General features: G+C 37.6%; 2 protein-coding genes across 2 annotated transcripts in view; one reads left to right on the top strand and one right to left on the bottom strand.

The window, feature by feature from the left end:
* DYTN (dystrotelin) overlaps positions 1-3,685 on the top strand; it is a 59,267-nt gene extending 55,582 nt beyond the window's left edge. Inside the window, exon 14 of the mRNA XM_056111973.1 lies at positions 3,582-3,685. Within this exon, the coding sequence (XP_055967948.1) occupies positions 3,582-3,685 (104 nt within the window). The remainder of the gene's footprint in view (positions 1-3,581) is intronic.
* A 5,542-nt stretch (positions 3,686-9,227) lies between these two features.
* On the bottom strand, positions 9,228-14,008 carry FAM237A (family with sequence similarity 237 member A). Its single transcript, XM_056111972.1, has 2 exons — positions 13,597-14,008; positions 9,228-9,403 (listed from the first exon to the last, which is right to left on the bottom strand). The coding sequence occupies exons 1-2, from the start codon at positions 14,006-14,008 to the stop codon at positions 9,228-9,230; spliced, it is 588 nt and encodes a 195-aa protein (XP_055967947.1).
* Between the last annotated feature and the right edge of the window lie 4,901 nt (positions 14,009-18,909).

The following is an 18,909-nucleotide window of genomic DNA, read 5'->3' as shown; positions in this document are numbered from 1 at the left end:
CTCCAGCCCCAAAGTGATGAAGTTGAATGTTCAATTACTGTTTTGTTATTGTAGTTACTATAGTCAGTAAGTCTAAAAACATAGCTGGACAGCCTGATATTGCCATTTTATTCACTTATTTTTATTTAACCAAAGAGTATTGGAGGGCCATACTTGGCAGTACTCACGGGCTTCTTCTGGTTCTGTGCTCAGGGAATACTCCTGGCTCTGTGCTCAGAGATCCAGAAGTGGTATCAGAGTTGCCTTGCCTGAATGCAAAGCTAGGTTTTCACTACATGCAAAACAAGCACTTTAATCTCTGTCTGTACTATCTCTCCGGGTGTTACTGTTACCATTTTTAAATAGGGTGATAACATTGGCTTCTGTTGAGAAGTTAATCAGTTAAGGTCTTAAAATTTCATATTTTATTTAGAATTAATATATTTCAAATGTTATCATCTTTTTCATGAACTATGATTTATTCCTAAATTCTAAAGGCTCTGGTTTGCTATAGTAATTTTCTGTTTTAGAGTGGCATTGTCTTTTTTTATAGATCATGTTATCATTTTACATATCCATTTCTTTTTTTAATAGTCTAATATGGTTTATGTTGGAGTGATGATATAAAATATAGTAAGATGAAAGGTAATAATCATTGTGTAGATGATTATTTTGTGTAGATGATTGTGAAGCAGATGAGTATTTAACATATAGCAGGGTTTTTGTATTAGTTTTCTAGAGTTTACATAACCAAATGCTCCAGACTGGGTCAGTAAGTTTATTCTTTCACAGTCTTGGATGTAGAAATTCACAGTCTTGGATGTAGAAGTTCATGCTTAAGTTGTTACTTACTACCATTAGATCAATGGAGGTCTCTCGGCTTGTAAATAGCTGTGTTCTTTTATCTTCACACATCCTTTCTCTATTTGTATTCAACACAAATTTCTCATCTTATAATGATGTCAGTCTAATTGAATTTGATTCCATCCATATAAATTTATGTATTTATTTTAAATGAATTACTATCTATGAATAGTGCATATTCTGATGGACAATGGTTAAAACTTTAATATATGAATTGAATGGAAACAAAGAAATGTAACAGTTGGTAAGTTATAAAATAGACAGATAATATCAGTTGTATATACATCTTGAGAAAGTCACATCAATGAAATCACTATTTAATGATTCTGAAAATATCCACTGTTGATGGATTTGGAGGTATAATTCTTGTTTGTGGAAAGAATGTCACGAAGATGCCGGAAGCGTGCTCAAACTACTTGAGACTAGACAGAATAAGAATTTCTTGGGCATCATTCTTAGACTGACACAAGGTTACAATAACCATATTCCCACTTAAACTTCATCTAGGTCATCATGAGTATTTAAAGTAAAGTCAATATTTACTTGACATTTTAGAAAATTTCACATAAAATTGTGGCTTTTATTGTAAGAAAGCTTTTGATATTTTTATTCTATTTTTGTTTCTGTTTTTGTTTCCAAGGTGAGCTTATGAAAGCTACTTGATTTCTAAAGCACTGTATTGGGACAGACTTACAAATGTAGCAGGAATGTACACATTTCAGATTCCTACTAGATTAGGTCTACCACAGATATTTGAAAGACAAAATCCAAATATTGTGTGCCTTTTAATACTGCAACTAAAAGATTCATACACATCTTATGTGATTTTATCAAGTTTTTTTTTCTTTTTTGTAACCTTACAAATAAGTGATGATTGTTTGCTGCAGCAGGAAACAATGAGAAAAGCTAGAAAACCCAAGACATGAGGCTATAAAATTTAAAATTCTGATTGAACATAGGAAGCACGAATTTTCTGAGACATCCAACAGGTCTTAGAATAGCAACTGATTTTTGCTATTGACATATACAAAATAGAACTCAACAGAAAGACCTTAGTACAAGGTAGATATTCAATACATTTTGGCTTGCTTAACTTGTTATTTTTGTAATGGTTATGAAAATGCAATATTTTATCTGTCCAGGAGTGTATTCTAGACTACATCACATAATTCCTTTAAACCTCTATACACATCTTTCTGGTAGACTCCTGATTCATTTGGAGAAAAGATAGGTTTTTGTCCTCCCCCCATTCCCCTCTCCTACCCAGTGCCAGCGATTGAGCCCAGATGTAAGGCAAATGTTTTACCACTGAGCACAGGACTAAATGATCTTTTTATCATATTTAAGTGAATTATTTGCTAATTGAAATTTCCTTTAAATTATGCAAGTATTTCTAACATCTTATTAGGCCAATGCATATGTTCTATGCTAATTCAGTCCTTATTTTTATTGATTACAACTATATAACAAGTAATGTGCCATGTTTTAATTGTGACTTTGACTCTTTTTAACATGTCAAGAGACTAGAACTTAAAAAATAATAACCGAACATTTTTTAAAAGCTGCCCTAGACTATATCAATAGTACAGGAGGTAAGGTATTCCAACCTTGCACTGCGTATAATTTTTGGAGCACTTCCAGGGGTCACTCTTGAGCACCAAGTCAGAAATAGCACTTGAGAACTGCCAGGTATGCCCCCAGGACAAAATGAAAAGAAAACTATCATAGAATAGACAATGTTTTCCTATTGAATTATGAATTGAGAAACAAAATGTTCTAAAATAAACAAACATTGCCTCTAAACAAACATTCTTATTATAACAATAAAATACTGTTTATTCAAAGTCCTTTTGGTTCCAGAGCAATAGTTGAGAATCTACAGAGTTGAAAAAGATATGAAACCTCCCCTTTTAGGTTCAACAGGAAAAAAATACAGAAAAAAAACCAGAGATGCCTCAATATAAATCCTGTAACTGCCATGTACAACTAATAAACAGAAGCACATTTTCATGTTTCACTTCCTATGATCTTATTTTTTTATTAATTATATGTCATTATGTGCTAATTATACAAGTCAATTTACGTTCTAAAGTCTAGGGAAAACATCTGTTTTCTCAAAGGTAACTGTTATCAACTCACTAATAGTGAGTTCTCCTTCAAACTTTATTTTTGAGTCACATCCAGGTATGCTCAAGGGTTACTCCTGGCTCTGTGCTCAGGGATCAGTCTGGGTAGTGCTCAGCAGGACCAAATCCAAGTTGAACATAAGTAAGGCAAGAGCCTTACCTTCCCACTACACTATATTTCCAGTCCCTTAATCCAAGCAATTTTTCTCCGCATGTATGTCTGCCTTTACTGTTCAACAGAATCCCTAGGGTGGGACTAGCAAGAAATCTGTTGTAAAACTCCCTAGTGATTGCGATAGACAATCAAGACCACTGCTCCACTGTAGGCTTTTTAAAGGCTCATTTGTGAGCTTGGAGTCAATTCAGCAATTTAAACAATTCTACTTCGATTGTAAAATCATTGAGAACCCACAACCTGGTTGGATTAGCATTCGATTGATCATGGTAAATAGCAGCCATGTACTTTGCTCTGTATCTTAGAGAAAGAGATTTGTCATCATCAAGCTGGGAGGAATGACTCTGTTTTGTCTCTGTGCTACATCTTTATCAAGATTGTTTCAAGAACCTATATATGTATTCTCTCTGAAAGCTTCTCCCATCTGCTGATTTCAGGTCTGCAGTCTTCAGTGAACATGGATCTATATCGTGGAGCTGAGCTGGTGTGTGGGGCCTTCTCTGTGCTTGTTGATCAAATCACTTTGCCCAACTTGAAATAAAAAGGAGCCTGGGTTAAAAGGCTCCTTACAGTAACGATGAAGCACATTTTCATAATTTTACTGAAAACACTATGCCTTCTAACCTGCCCCTCCAATAGTCTGTTATAAAGCATGAATCTTGCATGACCCTCTGAACACTGCCAGGAATAAGTGCAGAGCCAGGAGTAAGCCCTGAGCACTGCCAAACCAAAGAAGAAATTCAGGTTTTCAGTCTTCCTACTCGTGTGTCTCCATTCTGTACTTCAGAATATAACCTTGGGAGTTAGAGGTGGTAGAAGAAAATTTTAAAAAAGAGACAGTCTAGAAGATATGCTGAGTTAGTTATTCACCTCTGAATACTTGGTAGTAATGTTTAGGTGTGTCAGTTACATGAATTGTAGGCAACGATTTTCTCTAAGTATTTAAATTACTGAATTTATTACCTATTTTTGTATGAATGTTCCTTTTCAAAGACTGCTTGGGTGAAGAACTAAAAAACAATCACACATACACAATTAATGCAAGAAGAACTGGTGAAATAGAATAAACTGTAAATAATGTATACCCTTCATCTAGTTTTCTTCAATGGTAGCAACTGGTATCACTCTAGTAAAATAAATACTTTTTTTACAACTGTGTATGGATGAACAATTATCTCAAAGTTAATTTATTTTTAAATATAAACATTTCTGACTTCTGTAAATTTGGCCAGATTACCTTCATGCTACCTTCTCTGTATGCCTTATTTAAAGTTAGAACCTTATCCATGTCCAAATACACAGTTACTTTTTTCTTCCTGTTAGAATATTACTTTCCATAAACATATATAAACAAAGTATAAACAAACTCATTTAACCCACACAGCAAATCTAGGCTGGAGCAATAGCACAGCGGTAGGGCATTTGCCTTGCACGCGGCCAACATGGCCGACCAAAGTTCGATTCCTCCGCCCCTCTTGGAGAGCCCGGCAAGCTACCAAGAGTATCTCGCCCGCATGGCAAAGCCTGGCAAGCTCCCCGTGATGTATTTGATAAGCCAAACACAATAACAAAAAGTCTCACAATAGAGATGTTACTGGGCCCACTCAAGCAAATTTATGAACCACAGGAGGACAGTGCTATAATGCAAATGTAGGAAGTGGCTACTTCATCTGATGAGAAATCAGTGGCATTAAGGGGATCAGTAAAAGGGCTGGAGAGACAGCTCAGTTCAGTGGCCATAATTTGTACCCTAGCATCACGTGACTCTGTAACCAGTAATAGTGGGTTTGACCTTAAAGAGTCCCTGAGAGATGTAGATTAAAACAACAATGAGATATCATTTCACACCACAGAGACTCGCCCACATCCAAAAGAACAAAAGCAACCGGTGCTGGCATGGATATGGCGAGAAAGAGACCCTCCTTCACTGCTGGTTGGAATGCCGACTGGTTCCGCCCTTTTGGAAAACAGTATGGACGATTCTCAAAAAATTAGAAATTGAGCTCCCATTTGACCCAGCAATACCACTCCTGGGAATATATCCCAGAGAGGCAAAAAAGTATAGTCGAAGTGACATCTGCACCTGTTTGTTCATTGCAGCACTCTTTACAATAGCCAGAATCTGGAAAAAAAACCTGAGTGCCCTAGAACAGATGACTGGTTAAAGAAACTTTGGTACATTTACACAATGGAGTACTATGTAGCTGTTAGAAAAGATGAAGTCATGAAATTTACATACAAGTGGTACTACATGGAAAGTATCATGTTAAGCTAAATGAGTCAGAAAGAGAGGGCATTCACCTGAGGAACATAAAGTAACAAAATAGGAGACTAACACCCAAGAGTGGCCGAGATTAGTACCAGGAGGTTTGCTCCGTGGCTTGGCGGCCAGCCACACATGCTAGGGGAAAAGGGAGCTCAGATAGAGAAGGGAGCACCAAATAAAGGGTGTTGGGAGGATCCTCCCAGGACGGGAGAAGCATGCTGAAAGTAGACTATAGACCAAACATGATTGCCACTCAATGCCTCTCTTGCAAACCACAACACCCAAAAGGAGAGAGAAAACAAAAGGGAATGCCCTGCCACAGAGGCAGGGTGGGATGGGCGGGGGGGGGGGGGGGGGGGGGGAGGATGGTGGGTGGGAGGGATACTGGGATCTGTGGTGGTGAAAAATGGGCACTGGAGGGATGGGTACTTGATCATTGTATAACTGAAACCCAAGCAGGAAAATTTGTAAATCTACAACTGTACCTCATGGTGTTTCACTAATAATAAAAAAAAAAGTCCCTGACTCTATTTACTACCTAGCTCCCTGGGTCCCAGCACAGCCCAGTAGCCTCCACCTCAGCACCAAATTTCCCAACCCAGATAGCTGAGAATCTCCAGGATACTACAGAGAATTTCCTGCCCCCTGAGCACTGCCTGGGAGCCCCCCTAAAAAAATCAATAATCATCTAATCATTTGACTAATACTGATACAGTTGAGCTTTGAACCCAGCTAGGTTTTCAATAAACAATTTTCTAATTCCTTAGTTTAGTCAAAAATTTTGATGCAAAACCCACTATATTTAGAGAGACCCAGGTGTGCATTTATATAATTTGTAATTTCTATCCTATTTTAAGAATTAAATCATGTCTAATGAACTATGATTAGGACTAAGTAATGTTCAATTAAACAGAATTATCGCTGTTCTATATCATCCTAAAATTTTTGAGTTTGCTTCTTAGCCTATTACTAATTTTTGCTTTTGTTTTTTAATCCTCAACATATTTATCATATTTATTATGTTCTTTTTTACTTTGTTCTTATCTCTGACACTTTACAAATTCAAAAGCAGGCCCAGGATATTCCTTTCTTAGAAAAGAGACCAAATCCTATCTACTGCCTTTTTCAATAGACTGGCTGAAATTGTGAATTAAGTGTGTTTATTACATTGGTTAAAGTTTATTTTTCTTTGAAAGATAAAAAGACTTTTATCTGTGACTGAGACTTCTGAGAGTGATATGATTCAATTTTCAGTATTGGTAAATGAAGTTTGGAAAATGATCATGCTCATTATTCTATATTTTGCATATGGGTAGTTTTATCATACAAGATATAATTTATTACCAACAACAGAAACCATAGGATTCACATAGCATATGGTATTAACTATTACTGAAAATTCATGTTATGTCATACCATGGTGAATATTATTTATACTGGTGTTGCAATGATCTTGATAGCAAAATAGCAGGGGCATCAACATTACAATACCAGCTGATACAAAGGTGGGAGTAATAGTGACATGCTATCAGATAGAATATGCAGACTTATAAAATGCAAGGGTGTGTGAGAAGCTGTTCCTAAGTTAAAATTACCAGGTGGTCTACTTTCAGCAAGCTTAAAAATTTGTAAGTCTACAACTGTACCTCATGGTGTTTCACTAATAAAAATTTTTAAAAAAATAAAAAAATACAATAAAATTACCAGGTGGTACTGGAAATACATCTCTGGAATATGCTACTAATTGGGCAAGATTTGAAATACTTTCTGAACTTCACCCATGATCGTGAATTGGTTCTGACTTCTCTAGTGAGGACCTTAACTCAGAAAAACAAACTCCCCTCCCTTTTCACAAAGGGAGATCTGACAGGAACTCTGTCACTAGCCTGTCTACCCAAGCATCCTATGTCTTAAGAGGTTTGTGTCTCCCCTCTCCACATTGTACTGCTAATAGGATTTGATGCTTGTATTGTAATGTTGACTCCTCCCAATCATATCATATTGTAGTTATGTGCAATTGACTTGAGTTTTAAAGACAAACCTCCCACTTAAATAGAAGTCAACACTACTGCGATGTGAACTTGATACTACAGTGAGGGGCAGGATCTTCTAAAAGCAGAAGCCATTTTTTTAAAACTGTAAAAATTAATTGGAGACTTTGTTGTTACTGTGTCTGGCATATCGAATACTCTCGGTAGCTTGCCGGGCTCTCCGAGAGGGGCGGAGGAATCGAACTCGGGTCGGCCATGTTGGCCGCTTGTAAGGCGAACGCCCTACCCGCTGTGCTATCGCTCCAGCCCTGAGTGTGATAAAATTGATCCTTAAAAAATATAAAGAGTACCCTTGTAAACCAGTATCACCTCAGTTAAAAAGATTTAAATGAGCTGATGTCACAGTTAAAAATATGATAAAAGATGTTAGCAAAAGGAGCGTGAAAGTAAAATTGTGAGCCCATATAGAAATGTGACTCATTCTCTCTCTCTCTCTCTCTCTCTCTCTCTCTCTCTCTCTCTCTCTTCCTCTCCTTCTCCTTTTTTTTGGGGGGGGAACATCTGGCAGTACTCAAGGTTTACTCTTGTTTCTGTGCTCAGAGATCACTTCTGATGGAATTCAGGGGATCATATGGGGTGCTGGGGATCAAACCCAGGGCAGTCATGTGCAAGGCAAGAGCTCTATTTGCTGTACTGTTGCTCTAGCTCCATTAAGATGCTCCTACTAAAAATGGAAACTGAGCTTCTGTGAAGTTCTTCCCCAGATTTGCTTTCCCTATTAGGACTTAGTTAAATATTAGCTGCTTACTTGCGTCTTCTGATAATAAATCTTTAGAATAAGAATTTTAGCTTTATGTGGGTCCCAAATCTTCTGAACAGACACTCACTGAGGCTTCCTTTGGGCCTGGGAAAAATACGAAATTAAGTAATTACCAACATTCAAACTCATTATTAGTTATTGAATACAATTGTTAGATTAATTGTAGAGGAGAGAGAGAAGAGAGATATTAGAGAGAAAAATGGCATTGTGTCTAGAATTTATAAACAAAATTGCTGTTTAAACTTCTCTGCTTTGAACCGCATCCAGTCTGAAATTTTTGAAGAGAAAGCATGTTTATGGTTTGTTTCTTGTAATACTGTTCATTTTACTTTTATTTTTCTTTTCCAAGGAAAGTGTAATCAATTATAAAATTTTAATATTTAAACAAATAAAAATAGGCTAATAAAAAACAATCTATGCTTTCTGAGATTATATTAGAATTTATATTATTGTTCATTGTAAAATTGAATAAAGAGACTAATATGATTATTTGAAGTTGAGAGTTTTATTAGTTGTGCTTCTATTAGGAGAATACTTTGTCTACAAGTTGCTTTTTGTTGATGATTTTTTACTTCATTTTACATTCAAAAATATTCTTTTAAACAAATTTCAGGCATCACTCCCAGTAATTTATAACTAACAAATATAATCCTTTATGTGCTTTTTGCAAAAGCAATCGAGTGGTTAATGATTTGGAAGTCATGCGGTATGTTCAAGTTAAATGTGACATTCTAGTTCATTAACAAACATACAAAGACAAATTATCAAAATGATTGTGAAGAATCTGAGTGGCCTAATTTCATACTCATTTTCAGAAGCTGTTTTGACTCTTGGCAAGAGTGGGGTGACCTGACAGTAATATCACCGTTTGGAATGAATATGAGAGCAGATTGAAATAATGAAACTAATTACTCTGTAAGAATGTGGATTACAATTTGCCTCTGGACAAGCCCACCATTTCAAGTAAATAAAAGATCAGCAATCAAGGAAAAAAATATATATATATTTAATGTAATAAGTGAGTTAGCTCCAAGGTTAGATTCATTTTCCTCTTTATTTTCAGGCCACGTGTCACCTTTGCGATGAACTTAGGCCCACTCCTGCGTTCATGCATGCTTATCAAATCTTGAATCAACTCTTTCTTCTTTAAGAAAGGAGTTCTTAGCTGCTGTGAATATGCACCTGAAAAAAAAAAGGTGGGAACTAATAATCATTGGGACACCAAATTATTTTCACATTAATTAGATAATCAGTTCACTGTTTTTATTTTTAAATGCAAATTTGCTATTTAACTGTGGTTTAGTTTTCACTGTCCTCTTCTCTTTGGGAGTTATCAGTTTTCTCTTTATAAATTTTCTCTTTATAAATCTTTCTCACTCAGATAGAGAAAGGAGCACCAAATAAAGGGTGTTGGGAGGATCCTCCCAGGATGGGAGAAGCATGCTGAAAGTAGACTATAGACCAAACATGATTGCCACTCAATGCCTCTTTTGCAAACCACAACACCCAAAAGGAGAGAGAGAGAACAAGGGGGAATGCCCTGCCACAGAGGCAGGGTGGGATGGGGGGGGGGGGATGGTGGGTGGGAGGGATACTGGGATCTGTGGTGGTGAAAAATGGGCACTGGTGGAGGGATGCGTATTTGATCATTGTATAATTAAAACCCAAGCACAAAAATTTGTAAGTCTACAACTGTACCTCATGGTGTTTCAATAATAAAAATTTTTAAAAAAATCTCTCCTTTCTCTTTCAGGCTCTCTCCTTTGGCATAATGTATGAAAAGTTAGTAGTAAAGTTTGGGCTAACCCTTTCACAGCTTCCAAATGTTTAATTATACAGTTAATTCACTATGTATTTCTAAAGAGACATTATCTTTTGAATCTTTATTTTGAATGGTAAATCTCTATCCTTTTACAAAATTTATTATATTTCTGGACCTTCTTTGTTCTTTTCCTGGTTATGGTTAACAAAACACAGTATCCAAGCCATCATTCAACTCAATAAACCAGTCCTTAGGGTAGAGCTTTACCATAGGTAAAGGCACTCCTCTCAGACATTTTTTTTTGTGTATAAAATCACAGAACATTAAAATAAAGAATCTGAAGAGACTTTCTGAGTCATCTAATTGTTTTGATCTTCCTTTTCTTCAATGAGAAACAAAGAAAGCGTGACATTTTATACATGGGATCTCCTTGACTCAAAATCCTCTTCTGCTAAAATTACATAATTCAAATGAAAAGCATCATTTTGTGATCTGTAAATAATTACTTATGTCAAACATTAAAATATATTAAATAAAATGAAATAGTCACTCCTGCTACTTGTATAGCAATGTAAGTTCAAGTTTGCAGACCAGCTAAATCAATAGCAACTCTGCAGTAAGATGATGTAAATGGTTTCCAAAGATAAATCTTAATCTGCTTTTTTATAAGAATAAAGGAATTCCATGTTAAGAGGTATATAGTCTCAAACTATTCTGATAGCCTTGTTATAAGCAAGAAAACTATAAACTATCTTAAAGAAAAGACTATTTGCATATGTAAGTATACACATGTAGTTTTATAACATTATTATTATTTTTATATGATTTTATTATATATGTGATTAAAACAAGCACAAACTACAAAAATTATTGGTAGTAATTTGAGTTCAACGGTTAAATAAAATAAAAACTGTAACTGTCATCCCGTTGTTTATCAATTTACTCGAGCAGCCATCAGTAATGTCTCCATTCATCACAGCCCCGAGATTTTAGCAGCTTCTCCTTACTCCTTTTTCCCAAATATTGGAGGCTCTTTCAGGGTCAGGGGAATGAGACCTGTTATTGTTATCGTTTTTGGCATATCGAATACACCACGGGTAGTTTACCAGACTATGCATGTGGGTGGGATACTCTCGGTAGCTTGCCGGGCTCATATATATATATATATATATTTCACTCTATGATTTGTTGCCTACTATCTGAACCCCATAAAATATGGTGTGGTAATTATAGAAAATAGGAACAAGAAAAAAATTCTACAGAACGCCTTCAGCTGTGAAATAAAGAATAGTTTGTCTTATTTTTCCTTTTTTTTGCTGTTTTGGGGGCATATATGGCTGTGCTCAAGAGTTACTCCTAGATTTGCACTCAGGAATCACTCCTGGTGGTGCTGAGGGGATCATATGGGATACCAGGAACTGAACCTAGGTCGGCACCATGCAAGGCAAGCACCTTAACCTCTGTCCTATCTCTCTGGCCCTGCAAGTTCTTTTTATTGCTATAGCTAGAGTCTTTATTCAAAATATTTTGAAGTTTGGGATTATAGTACAGTGGGTAAGGTACTTGCTTATATGCCAGCCAACACAGGTTCAATCCCCAGTGGTCCTAGAAGTGATCCCTGAGCACAGAACCAGGATTAAGCTCTTAAGTACAGCTGGATGCGGCCCCAAAACAATAACAAAAAGTTTTGGGAAAATATTGGTATAAATATCTAAAGACAACCATTTTATATTTCAATTTTAGTAGTGAAACATCTCAAACATTTCCTCTACACAGGGAAATTAGTTTAAGTTTCAACAATACTTTCAATAATACAAAATATAATGTTGAATTATTTTGCTTTCATATATTAGTAGCAAATTACAAGAATTTTTGTCACTAGGGGTCAAAAACATTAAGCTTTTTTTACTGGCTTGGAAAAGGGTTGAACTAGTACTACCACTGCGAATTGCTATTTTATTAGAAACATTACAGGAATTTATTCTCAATTCTCAATCTAATATCAATTCTCACAATAAATTGTATAACTGCAAAACTGAATTATGTCTGGGATTGGGGCTCATGATGGAAACACCCGAAATTTGGTGGTAGGAAGGTGTAATAGTGGTGGGATTAGTGTTTGAATATTAAATGTAATCAAATATTGTGAACTACTTTATAAAAAATTTTTTTGGAAAACTGAATTATGCTTCAATTTTCCACTGCTGCTTAAATACTTCTAAGAAATGTTTTCTTAGAAATATGTTTTCACACAAATGTTTTCACTTAAAAGTTTTCACCCAAATAACCCTTGCTACAAGTTTTGCATGCTCATAGGCTGAAATCACAGGAAGAACTGAAGCGTGACTGAGTAAGACTAAGGTATCTGTCAGCCTCCATCCAAGGGCTCATTCAAACTCACTATAATCCTCAAAAGGATGTTTTTTCTAGTGCTCTCAGAGAAGACTATATTTGAATATGATGTTTATTTTAGAGCTGGAGAGAGAGTACAGAGTTAAGATAGTTGCCTTGTATGCAGTCAAACAGGGTTTGATGCCTGCATGTATATGGTCCCCCGAACACAACCTCTGAGCACATAGCCAAGAGCAAGCCCTCAGTACTGCTCTGGGTGTAACCCCCAAACCAGCTAATATGCCTATATGCATATTTTAGGCAAAATTTTTTATATTTGTAGGAATTTCCAAATTACTAAAATTTAATCACTCAGCTTCCCTACAAGTTAATTGCTTGTTTGAAATTTGTTAAGAAGAGATGGGTGAGAGGTAACAGGGGCAGTGGACAAGGGCCATGGACACATTGGCAGTAAAGCTGTGGTATATCTATGGATTTGAACCACAGAACCAACAAAACTGAAAGCATGAGATCCAAACTACAGCAACACACTTAAAAATGTGCCAGTCAAGGAGGCTGGGGATGGGAGTGTTAGATGAGAAACTGGAACATTGGTGGAGGAAAAGTCACACTGGTGATTGGATTGGTGTTGGAATAACATACGCCTAAAACTCAACTACAGATAACTTTGTAAATAAGTATGCCTTAATAATTTTTTAAATCAACAAGGGATTAATTTCCATGGTAAACAATTTTATACCATTTATTTCATCTACAAAGTGCATCTCAAAGATCCATTGCATTTGCATGAAAGCAGTGTTTTTCTTATTTTAAAGACTATAAAGGCTCATGTGTTCTGAATGTTTCAGGCATATATGTCTCAGGGTTTATATTCAAATATTTCCAAATCCTAACAACTAACTACAAAGCTGTGATTGCCAATGTTGAAGACGTTTTTTAAAAGTGATTATTTGAGGGTATCCAATACCTTTATGCTGTATTTTGATAATCATACTTTTCTTTCCCTATCTTTTTTCCCTATCTCTGTCTTTTACTGCTATTTATATGAAGAATGAGGATAATGACTCTATGGATATAAACAGCTACCATGAATACAAAAAGTTCTATCTATCTGCCTATCACTTGTGTGCTCTTGGGGTTCACCTTTGACAGGAATATTTAAGACAATGGAGACCCCTAAAGCTTTTCACTCTTCCTCATGATTCAACACATTTATGCTTCATTGACCCTTTCAAAATACAGGGGATCTGGAATTGATCACCTCGTTTTCTCACTGTGTGCTGTGGATATACATCTGAAATCTTCTTTCCTTCTCCTGCCAGCTGCCTCCGACCTAATCCGTGATTCCTGGAGAGGATACAGTCTATGTAAATGTCCCAGAAGAGTTGGGCTAGATTCCAAAACAGTGCCCCATGCTGCATATTCTCAGATGACTTTAGGTAGATCATAAATTCCCAGAAACCTGAAACTGTGTTAGAAATTCGAGGCTTCTGCATTTTAAGGAGGAGTGCTGAAGAAGATTCCCAGCACTGAGGATCAACTTGACTAAGAGCCAGCAGATTTATTTGGCTATCACATAGCAGTGGTGATACATAGAACATTCCCACAATGAGCAGAGAATAGTTGAGGCTTAAGGGGTGGTGAATGCCTCTTCTGCGCCCAGGATTGGCCATAGTCCTGAAATGCATAGGAGGAAAAGACCATGAGTATCTGTGCTCAATTCCTTAAAAAAAAGAAAAAAGAAAAAGAAGTAACTATTGCTTTGAGAACTTTGGCATTTGCCAAGGAAACACACCATGGTTTTAAACAAGAAAATCTTATCCTACCTCCCTGGTATCAAGCTCCATTCTAACTAAAGTAACTTTTTACAGTATCAAGTGGTGTAGAACTAAAATTAAGAAACCCTGCAAAGATATGTGTCTTTGTAAAATAAATAATTAAACTTGTTTTTTCCTGATACAGAAGAATATTATTTAAAAGATAATTTAGTGAAAATTTAAAATGTTTGCATGTCTTATATTTATAGTATCATATTAAATCTAACATAAATCAAGGAACTAATAAAGTGAATATATTTACCTTTCTATTTGAATAACTTAATTTCTTAAAAATATATAAGAATTGTAAAGTGTTTCAGATAAGAGTCAATTCAATATATTGTGGTAAAAATATGGGAACAAAAGGATCTGTATTCATCCCTTTAAAGTAAAATCAACAGACATTTTACAAACACGTAAAAATGTTTTAAGTTCTGACAATTTAAAAAGGATAATGTATTAAAATACTCTATCAAGAAGAATAAACAGGAGGCTTTGCAGATCATTTTCTATGAGAAATACCATGAAGCATTTCCCAAAGCTTCATGGTATTAGTAATGTCAAACAAAACATGGTTCATGATCATTCATTCACATAGAAATAATTGATAATATTATTAAGATGGACTCTCTTATATTCACAACAGAAGGACTATATACAATATCTATAATTGTGCTTGACACATAGGCACTTGAAATTACAGTAAACACTACATATTTATATAGTAGTCTCCAAAGGTAATAGTACTATCAACATATTCAAACCCAGAATTAAAATATTTTTCTTGCTATAAACCCAAGGAGTTAATAAAATCATTCAAGTTTTTTGACTCCCAAAGTCTGCTGCTGCCAAAAAACAAGACATACATATTCCACTCTAAAATTATTTCTGTCACTTATTAAGTGGCTTATTAGACCCCTCAGTATTTCAGAAACTCATTGAATATACAGTTCCTACTTCAAAGAGGTAAGTTGAGATGCAGAGTATTTTTTAACGTTTTCTTTATATTTAAAATAATTTATACTTTATATTTTTCTTTAAAAAGAATTTATGTTCAATGTGTTTTTTTTTCTGAAAGTCAGGAACTCAGTAGATTGTTTCTTAGGAGACAAGTTTAAGCTATAAGTGCTGAATTTATTAGAAGGCAGGGGGCGGGACTCTGTCCGCGGTGCTGATGTCGAGGATGCTTGGGATTCCCTGTCTGCTCGCTCCACGCAGCACACACACAGACTTCTTTAGGATCCCTTGACCTTGGATTCCTCTGGGCTCCCCGGTCTGGCCCCGACTCACTCCTATTCTCCTAAGCTGTTTCCCCACACCGCTAGCCCGGGTCTCCGCAGGGCGCCCCTCTGCACTTACCTGTGTCAAGGCTCTCTAGAGAAAAGCTCTGGTGAGCGGAAAGAAAATGCTCCTTCGGCTCCGGAGCAAGTGAGTGACTTTCCACAGCTTCAGCGTCCCGAAGCCTCTATGGTGCCCCCCCTTTAAGCCGTGGGAGTGTTCGTTGCCTCTTCTAGTCTACGTCAAAGCGCCTGCAAACTGCAGTCACCTCTCTCCCCCACGTCCATCGCCAGCTCCCTCCTCAGCTCTCTTCTCCCTCCCTCGGAAATCGCCACTCCAGGAAACCAGCGCTCAGAGTCTTGACCGAGACAGGCACACACTTTCCGTCGGGAGGAATCCCGCGGTTGGACTTCCCGGTCCTCCCTCGGGAGGCCAGACTCTCTACCCGTAACTGAAAAGTTGCTACCGAGCCCCATGCCAAGCGAGGAGAGAGTGGGAATCCAGGCTCCCCATCTGTGCATCAGAGCTCTGAGAAGAGGGAGATGAGAGGAAAGACTCCCTCTGGGTTCGGGTCAGAGAGGGAAATGGGTGACCTGGCGGTCAGTAAGAAAGAAGTTGCTTCCACAAGGCATTTTGAAGGGACTTGCTCCTCCCTGATGGAGGGAGATCCTGGAGGTGACTGGCTCCAGTGGGCTGGGAGAGGGAACCTTGAAGTATGAATGTGGGCAGGAAAGTGGCACTGCTGAAAGTTAATTAAGTGCAGGGTCCTCCTTATGACCCCTCCCCTGGATCTCTGATTTGGACAACCTCCAGAAGTTGGGGTGCTCTGACATCATTATAGTGCTCCTGATTTTACATGTGGATTCCCTCTGCTCTCTGAAAAAGAGAACACCTGAGATTTCCTTTGATTCTCAATTCAAGGTTGTTAATAATCTTATCCTGAGCAAGACACCATCTCCTAACAAAGTTCCAGTCCCAGTGGAGACAATCCAGCCCAGGGCAGGGTCCTGAGGCAAATGCTATACCTTCCTTGTTTTACAGGCTTTGTCCCTCCATTTAACACCTCCCCAATACAATACACACACTCAAAGCACCCTAAAATGGAAAACCACCTGTAGTTTCCATTAACTAATTTGTGTCCTTTTAGACACTCTTATAGGAACCCACTCTTAGAACCCACTCTTATAAGAAGGCTTTAACAAAGAGAGGAAGAACTTCCCCAACTAAAGTGATTGGAAGCAAAAAATTTTGGAGAATTTTTTTTTTTTTTTAGGGTCACACCCAGCAATGCACAGAGGTTACTCCTGGCTCTGCACTCAGGAATTACTCCTGGCGGTGCTCAGGAGATCAGATGGGAATGCTGGGAATCAAACCTGGGTCGGCTGCGTGCAAGACCAATGCCCTCCCCACTGTGCTATCGCTCCAGCTCCAATAGAGAATTTCTGAGGGGCTCTCTGCTCTGAAACTGGTTAGGATGCACTTATTTCCATTATTCAATCTCAGTAGAACTAGATATTAAAATGCCATCTTCTATGTACCTACCAAGGACATGGCAAAAGGTCCTAAGTAAACCTGAGTCTCTTGAGAAGAACATGAGGGGCAAAAGGCATTCTAGTAGCATGTGAACACAGGGACAGACATAAGCACTGGAGAGTCTGGAGGAAGGGAGACCAGTGTGCAGAAGGCTCAGACATTTGGAGGAGGTGACTAGGGAAGTTGAAAGGAGAGTTACACAGTTGCTGGGGGCCAGCAAGTTTCTCTTTCCACTAGAGAAGTCTGCCTGAGTAAAGGCTAGGAGAGCATTCAAGCAGCTTTTTGGTTCCAGATAAAGCAAAAGGAATAAAGGAATAAAGGAAGTGTTCAGGAAAAAAGAGAGTTTAGAGAGAGAGTAAAAAGAAAACTGTCTGCCATAAAGATAGGGGGAGGGGTGGGCTGGGGTGTCAGGATGGATACTGGGGACATTGGTGGTGGAAAATGTATACTGGTGGAGGGATGGTTATGCGTATAACTGAAACTCAATCAAGAAAGCTTTGTAACTGTCTCACAATGATTCAATAATATAGACAGATAGATATTACTTATAAAAGAAAGGAGAAAAGTAGAGATGTATTTAATTCTGGATTTGAGTATGTTGATAGTACTATTACCTTTGAAAATTACTGTATAAATAAGTAATGTTTACTGCAATTTCAAGTGCCTATGTGTCAAGCACAGTTTTTTTTCTTTTTTATTTTTGGGTCACACCCAGCAATGTTCAGGGGTTACTCCCGGTTCATGCACTCAGGAATTGCTCCTGGCGGTGCTAAGGGGACCATATGGGGTGCTGGGAATCGAACCTATGTCGGTTATGTTTGCTGTGTGCAAGGCAAACGCCCTACCCGCTGTGCTATTGCTCCAGCCCCTCAAGCACAATTATTGATAATGTATATAAAGAGGGCTGGAGTTTGATTCCTCCGCCCCTCTCGGAGAGCCCGGCAAACTACCAAGAGTATCTCGCCCGCACGGCAGAGCCTGGCAAGCTACCTGTGATGTATTCGATATGCCAAACACAGTAACAACAAAAGTCTCCAATGGAGACGTTACTGGGCCCGCTCGAGCAAATCGATGAACAACGGGAGGACAGTGACAGTGACAGTATATAAAGAAGGAATAAAACAAAATGCCTGCATAGTTTACACTCCAGTGTGTGATTTATGCTTTAATTTTTGAATTATATATATGTGTGTGCGATTATTTGTCCTTTTAGTTTATATATAATTAATGTTTCATATCTATTATCAGAGACAATCATGCAATTTGCTAATCAAATAAGTTGTGTCATAGTCAATAAAGAGTTTACATTTCTGAAGCCTGAGGAAAAACATGTATGTGTAATGTATCTGTTGTGATAAGAAAAAAGAAAGATCATCAGGAGAAAGTTAAGCAGGATTAGAAAAAAAGATGATGGAGAAAAACTATTTAACAGAGAATACTAAGAAACCCTTTATAATGAAGAGGCATTTGAATAATGTTCTATTCTAAAGTGAAAGCGTGAGACGGACCTACATAAATGAAAGAATGAAAGGTCTGGTGGGGCATTGTAGATGTATAGAATTCATGTGCTGTGAGAAATATTTTTCCAAATACAGTAGTAGGAGGCATAGCAGGAGGGGCTGGAGCCATAGCACAGCGGGTAGGACATTTGCCTTGCACGTGGCTGACCCTCTAGGAGAGCCCCGCAAGCTACCTAGAGAGTATCTCCTCTGCATGGCAGAGCCTGGCAAGCTCCCTGTGGCACATTCAATATGCCAAAAACAGTAACAAGTCTCAAAATGGAGACATTACTGGTTCCCGCTCGAGCAAATCCATGAACAACAGGAGGACAGTGGTACAGTGCTACAGTAGTAGGAGATGAAGTAAAAAAAAGATGTTCAGAAATCCAATCTAGCCTGCTGGGCATAGGATGGGGGTGGAAGAGGGAGCAAGGACAAAGGCAGGGA

Source organism: Sorex fumeus, unplaced genomic scaffold (assembly GCF_029834395.1).
Source record: "Sorex fumeus unplaced genomic scaffold, SorFum_2.1 ptg000014l, whole genome shotgun sequence".
NCBI classification, from domain to species: domain Eukaryota; kingdom Metazoa; phylum Chordata; class Mammalia; order Eulipotyphla; family Soricidae; genus Sorex; species Sorex fumeus.
This window is presented reverse-complemented; position numbering and strand designations above follow the sequence as displayed.